The sequence below is a fragment of the Entelurus aequoreus genome, linkage group LG14 (assembly GCF_033978785.1).
Source record: "Entelurus aequoreus isolate RoL-2023_Sb linkage group LG14, RoL_Eaeq_v1.1, whole genome shotgun sequence".
NCBI classification, from domain to species: domain Eukaryota; kingdom Metazoa; phylum Chordata; class Actinopteri; order Syngnathiformes; family Syngnathidae; genus Entelurus; species Entelurus aequoreus.
The window spans coordinates 9,817,596-9,827,595 of NC_084744.1; the positions used below are offsets into that span (position 1 = coordinate 9,817,596).

Consider the following 10,000-nt stretch of genomic DNA (forward strand, 5'->3'; position numbering starts at 1 on the left):
ACCACTAAAACATTCTAAAGACACCACTAAAACATTCTAAAGACACTACTAAAAACATTCTAAAGACACTACTAAAAACATTCTAAAGACACCACTAAAACATTCTAAAGACACCACTAAAACATTCTAAAGACACTACTAAAAACATTCTAAAGACACTACTAAAAACATTCTAAAGACACTACTAAAAACATTCTAAAGACACTACTAAAAACATTCTAAAGACACTACTAAAAACATTCTAAAGACACTACTAAAAACATTCTAAAGACACTACTAAAAACATTCTAAAGACACTACTAAAAACATTCTAAAGACACTACTAAAAACATTCTAAAGACACTACTAAAAACATTCTAAAGACACTACTAAAAACATTCAAAAGACACTGCTAAAACATTCTAAAGACACTACTAAAAACATTCAAAAGACACTACTAAAAACATTCTAAAGACACTACTAAAAACATTCTAAAGACACTACTAAAAACATTCTAAAGACACTACTAAAAACATTCTAAAGACACTACTAAAAACATTCTAAAGACACTACTAAAAACATTCTAAAGACACTACTAAAATCATTCTAAAGACACTACTAAAAACATTCTAAAGACACTACTAACAACATTCTAAAGACACTACTAAAAACATTCTAAAGACACTACTAAAATCATTCTAAAGACACTACTAACAACATTCTAAAGACACTACTAAAACAATCTAAAGACACTACTAATACATTCAAAAGACACTCCTAAAAACATTCTAAAAACATTACTAAAAACATTCTAAAGACACTACTAAAAACATTCTAAAGACACCACTAAAACATTCTAAAGACACCACTAAAACATTCTAAAGACACTACTAAAAACATTCTAAAGACACTACTAAAAACATTCTAAAGACACTACTAAAAACATTCTAAAGACACTACTAAAAACATTCTAAAGACACTACTAAAAACATTCTAAAGACACCACTAAAACATTCTAAAGACACTACTAAAAACATTCTAAAGACACTACTAAAAACATTCTAAAGACACCACTAAAACATTCTAAAGACACCACTAAAACATTCTAAAGACACTACTAAAAACATTCTAAAGACACTACTAAAAAAATTCTAAAGACACTACTAAAAACATTCTAAAGACACTACTAAAAACATTCTAAAGACACTACTAAAAACATTCTAAAGACACTACTAAAAACATTCTAAAGACACTACTAAAAACATTCTAAAGACACTACTAAAAACATTCTAAAGACACTACTAAAAACATTCTAAAGACACTACTAAAAACATTGTAGTAGGTTAGTGCAAGTGCCTCACAATACGCACAAACATGACAAAGGACTCTGTTCAAACCGTAAAGCCAATTATTGCAAAATGTTGGAAAAAGAGGAAACAGGAAGTAGTTAGTTTGTCAGCAGCTGACCGATTGACGGCGGATAAAAGCGGCAAACAAAATATGTGTTATCGTTGGCCTCCACATTGCTGCTGACGGCAGACGAACAATCAGTTTGAGCTTTGAGACGGCGCGTGAGACAAAGTCGATGTCGGAGCTGAGAGGACGTCATTGGACTGTTAATGGAGTGATGCATCATGATCTAAAACCACCGCAGGGACGTCTCAACTTGGTTTGGTTTCAGGCTCGTTAAGAACTGGAGTGTAAATGATTATTGGAGGTATTTTTTTTGGTTAGTTTTGCAGTCTTGAATGCGCTTTTTTTTTTTTTTAATGCAGTGAGTAGTGATCTGAATAAGTCTGTAAGAAATGCAATTAAAACAATGTGTGTATTTATATTTCTTATATACTGTAAATTCAGGACTATAAGTGTTAGAATAATTGTTTCTAAGTTATCCCAAAAACTTTGTTTTACATTGAGTGCCTGGTGAGAAGCAAAAGCTGTCTTTGAAACCTACCAAGAGTAAGGCTCGTAAAACTCCACTGTGTAGGGGGGAAGCAGCGTGAAGGTGTCCCTGTTTCTTTCAAGCATTATAATCAGACGGAAAGATATTGTCTGACCCAAGGACTATAAAAGTGAAGAGGAAGCAGGACCAGAATCCCCTCCAGGCGACCTCTTTTTGAACTGTTTTACGAACCTCTTTTTGAACTCGTTTACGACCTTTTCTTTTGAACTGTTCTGTAACCAAAGGCAACGCTGTTTACGACCCACTTCCCTTTTGGAAGCAGTTGTGGTCATGTGGTCAGAGAAAGTCAAATAAAGGAGGAGTTGCACAATCTTTCGCCAGGGCGTGCTGAGATACTGTACAAGGGTACAGCGTACAGGCGACTCTCCTCAATTGAGCCAAATTGAATTCTGTCTCTGTTTAATTATTTGCTTCTTGTCTTGTTTAATAGATGTCATCAGTGTTGGAATCTGACAATAAGCTGCTACTTTTTTCCTACGCTTTTTTCCTACCCTGCGGCTTATAAAACGGTGCGACTAATTCATGGATTTTTCTTCGCTTACAGCCATATAGCAAATAGTTTTCATGAAAGACAAAAAAATACACTTAAAATGTGTGTTATTGTGTGTGCTATGGCGCCAGCAGAGTTTGCTCACTGCAGGTGTTGCGAGGTCAGTCCTTCTCGAATAGTCGGGTGGGCCCCCCTGGGCCCCCCCTCGGACCTTGCTTTTTTTGCCCTAGCAGAATATGATGAAGCATATGTCGCACTTGGCTTCACTGGGACCACGGTGGGGGATGAGGAAAGACCAGTGTGTTGTTCCCTTTAATGTTAATAAGCCTACAATGTTATGCAGAGGTGTACTTATAACAATTTTATAGACAAATTATGCTACTTATAGTCACGGTGGAGTAACAGGGGGGCATAACAGAAAATATTTGAGAAGCAGTGTGCTAGGTGAAGTGTTTCCTGCTGTTTAAAGCTTGGGACCAGAAGTACAAGTGCCAATCTGTCTTATAGTCGTCCATAGCGTTTTTACTTGTACGGATTCTTCAGTCGTCACTCGAAGCAACGTTTGTAAGTTTTACAATATAACTAAAACAATTCTTACTTACTAACCTGTCCCATGTGTGATGTCTGTAGGAGTGTTTTCATGCACATTTGTACGTGCTATCGTAATGTAATCAAGCGAGTGTCGTTAGCATTGGCTAATATGCTAACGTGTCTGTGTCAGTATTATTACCTTACAATGGCATTCTTTTTGTATTATTTCACTTTCACAAATCCCTCAGTAAATTCCCCAAAACGTCACCGTGGAGTTATTGAGTCTGTTTAGCTGATTGGAGAGCTAGCTTGCGCAGCTAGTGGGTCCATGACAATGACTTTTATTTTGTTTGATCAGCCGTTTTACTGCCGTGTTACAGACACCATTTGGAAACAATTAAGGTATGTAAATAAATATTTATGGAATATTTCTGTGTAAATAACTCATTTCACAACTCACATATCTCCGGCTTATAGTCCGGTGTGGCTAATATATGGCTTTTTTTTTCTGAACTTTTATATCGGTGCGCACTATAGTCCGGAAAATACGGTACTTTTTTTTTTTCAATTGGAGCGTCAAATAGAAAGACACGCTGCTTCACGAGAGTCGCTCTTCTCATCCGCTGTGAGATAAGTCTGCTCTGGCATATTTTTCCAGAAAAGTCCAGTTTCATCGCAGTTATAACTTGCTGTGGTATTTACTTGTCGTATACCTGTGAGCACCATTATTATATTCCTCACAAATACTGTTTTTTTTTTATAACTCCACAGCGATTGCATCTTTCTTTCCAATGCTGTCCCCTGCTTTGCACATATCTGGCTACATATAAAAAATTTCAAATGTAAAAGTCCGCAAATAGAGGGGTTTGTAAATTGAGATATTTCTGTTTTCAATCCACTGTGTCCTTTTTTTTAATCATGAACTCATTAGGTAGTTAACTATCAATATTTGTGTGTATGTATACCTGTATATGTACTGTATGTATGTTATGGCAAAACATGATGTATTGTTTTTTGTAAGGAACCATATTTCCTTTTTGAGCTAATAAGGTTTGAGGAAACCTTGCACTTAACATAACTAACATAACAAAGCCTCTCCTTGGTCATTTTGTACGATTTTTACGAAAAGATACAAATCCTTATTTGGCAACAAATGAATGATCAGACAGCCTCAAGGTCTCTGTGTATATTCACAGGATATACAGTATGAGGTTAATGAAACCTTCAAGTTTGCCCGACAATTGCTGACTCGGCAGGATACTTACTGGACCGCGGCAGGTCAGAGAGTCCTCGTCGGCCCGCTCACATTGGCCATCGCACTCCACGCACAGCGATCCGTTGGCAAATTCTCGAATCTCCCTGAGAGAAATGTGGGTTAGAAAAAAAAAAGTGGGCAATGGTAAACAATAATTTAAACCATGCATTTCATTTTTCGTCAACTATTTAACACACTAAACACACTTTTGCTTAGTTTTTGGATGACAACTAGTGTTTGTCAACCACCGAAAAATATCTCTCAGTTCCAATACACTTTTCCACCACTTGTGGCAGTAATGACAATAGCAGACAAATAGAAGAAGTATGGAGCTAAAGTCATAGAGAAGTTTTTTCAGCGCAAAAATGATGACTAATGCACTTACATTTTATTGACAGATTATATAAAACAAAAATTATTATTGTTATTTATTAATAATGTTGGAACAATTTATTAATTTTAGCATTGCGTAATTGTATGTATCCGTTTTTATGAGTCATTTATTTTTGATGAGTAATTATTTTGTAATCAGTCTGACCTAAACCTTGATAATAATCTTTATGCTTAACACAGAGTTTATAATCATTTATCCTGTTAAACTGTAAGTAGGTTAGATCAACTGTAATTATTGAAAATGATTAAAATCAAAAGTAAAATGACTAATTCAGTGATATTTGCGGGCCCTGTGTAGTAGAAAAGTTGGGCCCCGAGGTCAAAAAGGTTAACAACCACTGAACGAGCTCACACATAAAAAAAACAAAACTCAAGAAACGACTCAAGAAATATAAGATCCAAGCAATTTGAAATATTGTAAAGTTGTACAATTCATGCAGAAAGATACAACCATCCCATTACTCAGCATCCCAGTGAGAGAGGTTATTGAAAGTAACTGTTTTATTTTGTTCGTATTTCTTGTTTAGCGAGTTTCTTGTTCCGTTGCTCTGTGAAGTCAGTGTGCCTTGGAAAGAAGTTCCAGTAATCCTTAAAATGATGAAAACACTGTAAATATTACATGGTGTTATGGGCGTTCCTGTTACTACATTTAATATATACCGTGTTATAAATGTTAGAATGATTATGTGTAAGTTATCACACAACTTTAATATCCTTAAAGTCCGTTGCTATAATTATTAGATATTGTGCTCAAGCTGTACTTTTTCTATCTGTGCAAGGACAACACTTCTTGTCTGAGGGGTGGCCTCAGCCGCAGATGCTATCTTTGTTTTCGCCTGCTAACAGCCAATGAATTCAAGGACCTCAACGAAGATAAGACGACAGCACGCAGACGAAGCAGAGACAAGGCGAAATCACAAAGCCCCCTGCACATTCCGTCACGTATTGTGCGTACTGGAGCTGCTTTGCATGATATGTGTGACCACTCCTTTTAGAGGCGGCCTCAGTGATGTTGACTATGGAACTCCTGAATAAATAGAGGGACGCGGGAGCTGTACCTTAGAGCGTAGGGCGAGACTGTGACTAAGTGTGCAGCTCCATGCGTTCTCCTCATGAGCTAAATAGAACTCTGTCTCTGCATGATTCCTTGCTTCTTGTCTGATTAATAGATGTCATCAGTGTTTGTACCTGACAATACAGTAACAGCATTATATAATAACAGCGTTAATAACGAGTAATCTAATTAATTACTTGTATGTACGTTACAACGCCGTTAGCGATGCGTTTGAGGTAACGTGACTCGCTACTTTTGATGTGGTTGTATGTCAACGAGACAGCGTCAGAAGCACGGCAAGGTCGATACAGGAAGTAACTTTTTAGTAATGAAAGAAACATGCGGCAGCACACTAAAATAAACTTGGTCTCAAATAGGAGGCAACATCACACAGCAAACATGTAATACACGCGCACATACACACTACTACTACTACGAGGGAATAATGAACAACAAATCAATGCAGTGACGACCAGAGGGAACACAATCCAGTAAAAAAGATTCAACAGAGCCGTCAGAAAATTGCCGCTGCTAAGCCAACAAACACAGCTGAGCTAAAATCCTGCTTTGATCGCGCACCACACAATCTGCTCTCATGAAACGTCTCTATGCCAGATAGTTGAAGTTTTGTTTGTTAAGCACCACATTAATGACTTTCTCTATTAGTCAATTACAGTCATTAAAGGGTCATTTTGTTGGTTATTCAATTACTATTTTGGTAAGGTAATGAGTAACTTTCTTTTTATTTATTTATTTTTTATTTATTTTATTATTATTTTTTTATTATTTTATTATCTTTTTATTTATTTAAAAAAACAATTATTTTATTATCTTTTTTTTGTTTTTATTTTTTATTTTTTGTAATACACTGTAGCACTTTGAGGTTGTTTACTCAATGTAAAGTGCTTTTTACAAATAGAATATATTATTAATAACTATTGTTAATTGCTTTTAATGTATACGGTACTTACAGAATCTTTACAAAACGTTAATGACGTTTTTTTTTAAAGGGCTTCATAGGCAATATACAAAACCCAAAACCAGTGAAGTTGGCATGTTGTGTAAATCGTAAATAAAAACAGAATACAATAATTAGCAAATTCTTTTCAACCTATGGGGCGAGGGTCATCACTATGTGAACAAATGCGTGAGCAAATTGTCCAACAGTTTAAGAACAACATTTCTCAAAGAGCTATTGCAAGGAATTTAGTGATTTCACCATCTACAGTCCGTAATATCATCAAAAGGTTCGGAGAATCTGTAAAAATCACTGCACGTAAGCGACGATATTACGGACCTCCGATCCCTCAGGCGGCACTGCATCAAAAAGCGACATCAGTGTAAAGGATATCACCACATGGGCTCAGGAACACTTCAGAAAACCACTGTCAGTAACTAAAGTTGGTCGCTATATATGTAAGTGCAATTTATCAACAACACCCAGAAACGCCGCCGGCTTCGCTGGGCCCGAGCTCACCTAAGATAGACTGATGCAAAGTGGAAAAGCATTCTGTGGTCTGACGAGTCCATATTGCCATCCAAGCAACATTATCATGGACGCCCCTGCTTATTTCAGCAAGACAATGCCACGTCACGTGTTACAACAGCGTGGCTTCGTAGTAAAAAAGTGCGGGTACTAGACTGGCCTGCCTGTAGTCCAGACCTGTCTCCCATTGAAAATGTGTGGCGCATTATGAAGCCTGAAATAGCACAACTGTTGAACAACTTAAGCTGTACATCAAGCAAGAATGGGAAAGAATTCCACCTGAAAAGTTTCAAAAAATGGTCTCCTCAATTCCTAAATATTTACTGAGTGATGTTAAAAGGAAAGGCCATGTAACACAGTGGTAAAAATGCCCCTGTGCCAACTGTTTTGCAATGTGTTGCTGCCATTAAATTCTAAGTTAATGATTATTTGCATAAAAAAGTTTCTCAGTTCGAACATTAATAATAATAATAATGGATTAGATTTACATAGCGCTTTTCTAGACACTCAAAGCGCTTCACAGAGAAGTGAGAACCCATCATTCATTCACACTTGGTGGTGGTAAGCTACATTTGTAGCCACAGATCAGTTGCCCTGGGGGTAGACTGACGGATTACACAACGTGCCAACTTCACTTATTTTAGTAGGTCAATTCCCGTTACCAGCATTGTTAGCTGCCTCTTGCTAGCAGTTTTTCACCTTATAGAGTCCACAAAAAGGAGAGCGACGTGTGTTCTTGTCACACACCGGGATTGTGAATGATTGGCAAAATCCCCCCCAAAATGTGCAGTTCCTCCTGTAGATTATGAAAATACTTTTTTTTATCACGACTGCACTTAAAATGCGCACCACGGCGCAGCACGTTAAACAATACGGTTGCAGTAATATTATTAGGAAAAGGGTTTAATTGGGTTGAAAGGCGCAGTATCAGCAAAGGGCACAACCCCGTTCAAAATCCAATTAGGGGCAGCACTGGTAAGAATAGAGCAGACAAGTCATTAAATGTGACCAACAGAGGTTTTTTAGCACGGAACATGGGGAATGAATGCTGGGTACCTCCGGTTTTGTCAGTAAAGGAAGGTTTTATCTCTTCAATGGAAGAAATGTCCCAGGAGGATGTCATTGAAACGAGTATTTATGATGCCTTGATGAGACAGAGGAGGTTGGCTTTTGTCCGTGCGTGAACTGCGGTCACCGTCTTGCTTTGGACTCAAAGACTCTTTGCAGGAGCGACTCCTGTTTTCCTTCCGTATTCAAGTCTTGTGTTGCACTCAAACACAGCAGCATATATTATATGAGTGACGTTTGAAGTGGATTACAAACCAGCGATCTTTTGTAGACAAAAACCTTGTGGTGTCACGAGAACCTCGGCTGCAAAAACAAAACTGGGATGAGACTCGAGCACCAACGCGGAACGTACGAATGTGGCGTTTGAACTTCTCTCGAACGCGGCAACTTTGGGCTTTCATGCAAACAACAAGGATTTGGGTCTGTTTTTGTTTTTTTTTAGGAAATGTTTGGCACTAAAAAAAAGTTAACGAAAGAAACATGTACGAAAACAAATACAAAAGCATTGTTTGGATGGATATTGCAAGTACGTCCTTGGCAGTACTGCAATGATCACTCAAATATGCGAGGTTGGAATCTCCCGAGAAACCACGTCCTCTGCAGTGGACAACTGGATTTTGCACATAGTTGTTGCACATTTCAGGGGAAAAAAAGCTACATTTTTGTTTCATCTGTTTTCACATGGACAACGATAAGACCTTTTGGAGGAAAGTTCTGTGGTCAGATGAAACAAAAATTGAGCTGTTTGGCCACAATACCCAGCAATATGTGTGGAGGAGAAAAATCCCAGGAACACCATTCCTACCGTCAAGCATGGTGGTGGTAGTATTATGCTCTGGGCCTGTTTTGCTGCCAATGGAACTGGTGCTTTACAGAGAGTAAACAGGACAATGAAAAAGGAGGATTACCTCCAAATTCTTCAGGACAAGCTAAAATCATCAGCCCGGAGGTTGGGTCTTGGGCGCAGTGGGGTGTTCCAACAGGACAATGACCCCAAACACATGTCAAAAGTGGTAAAGGAATGGCTAAATCAGGCTAGAATGAAGGTTTTAGAATGGCCTTCACAAAGTCCTGACTTAAACGTGTGGACAATGCTGAAGAAATAAGTCCATGTCAGAAAACCAACAAGTTTAGCTGAACTGCACCAATTTTGTCAAGAGGAGTGGTCAAAAATTCAACCAGAAGCTTGTGGATGGCTACCAAAAGTGCCTTATTGCAGTGAAACTTGCCAATTGACATGTAAGCAAATATTACCATTGCTGTATGTATACTTTTGACCCAGCAGATTTGCTCACATTTTCAGTAGACTCATAATAACTTCATGAAAGAACCAAACTTCATGAATGTTTTTTGTGACCAACAAGTATGTGCTCCAATCACTCTATCACAAAAAAATAAGAGTTGTAGAAATTATTGGAAACTCAAGACAGCCATGACAAAATGTAAATCTAAGACTTCAACTGATTGTAACGGAATTGATATGGAAACGATAAAAAAGGTTATAGAAGAGATCTCAGGACCATTAATGTATATTAGTAACCTATCATTTCAAACAGGTACATTTCCAAACAAAATGAAAATTGCTAAAGTTGCACCAATTTATAAGACTGGAGACAAACATCAATTTACAAATGATAGACCTGTTTCTTTACTTCCACAATGTTCTAAAATCATTGAAAAACTGTTCAATAACAGATTAGAGAGTTTCATAAATAAAAAAGGAATACTCGAAGAGAACCAATATGGATATAGAGCTAATGTCTCAACTTCAATGGCTTTAA

At 37.3% G+C, this 10,000-nt stretch overlaps 1 protein-coding gene across 1 annotated transcript in view; it reads right to left on the reverse strand.

Moving 5' to 3' along the window:
- The window catches only part of erbb4b (erb-b2 receptor tyrosine kinase 4b), a 1,077,295-nt gene that overhangs the window by 206,760 nt on the left and 860,535 nt on the right, over window positions 1-10,000 (reverse strand). The window contains exon 14 of the mRNA XM_062068882.1: window positions 4,229-4,322. Within this exon, the coding sequence (XP_061924866.1) occupies window positions 4,229-4,322 (94 nt within the window). The remainder of the gene's footprint in view (window positions 1-4,228; window positions 4,323-10,000) is intronic.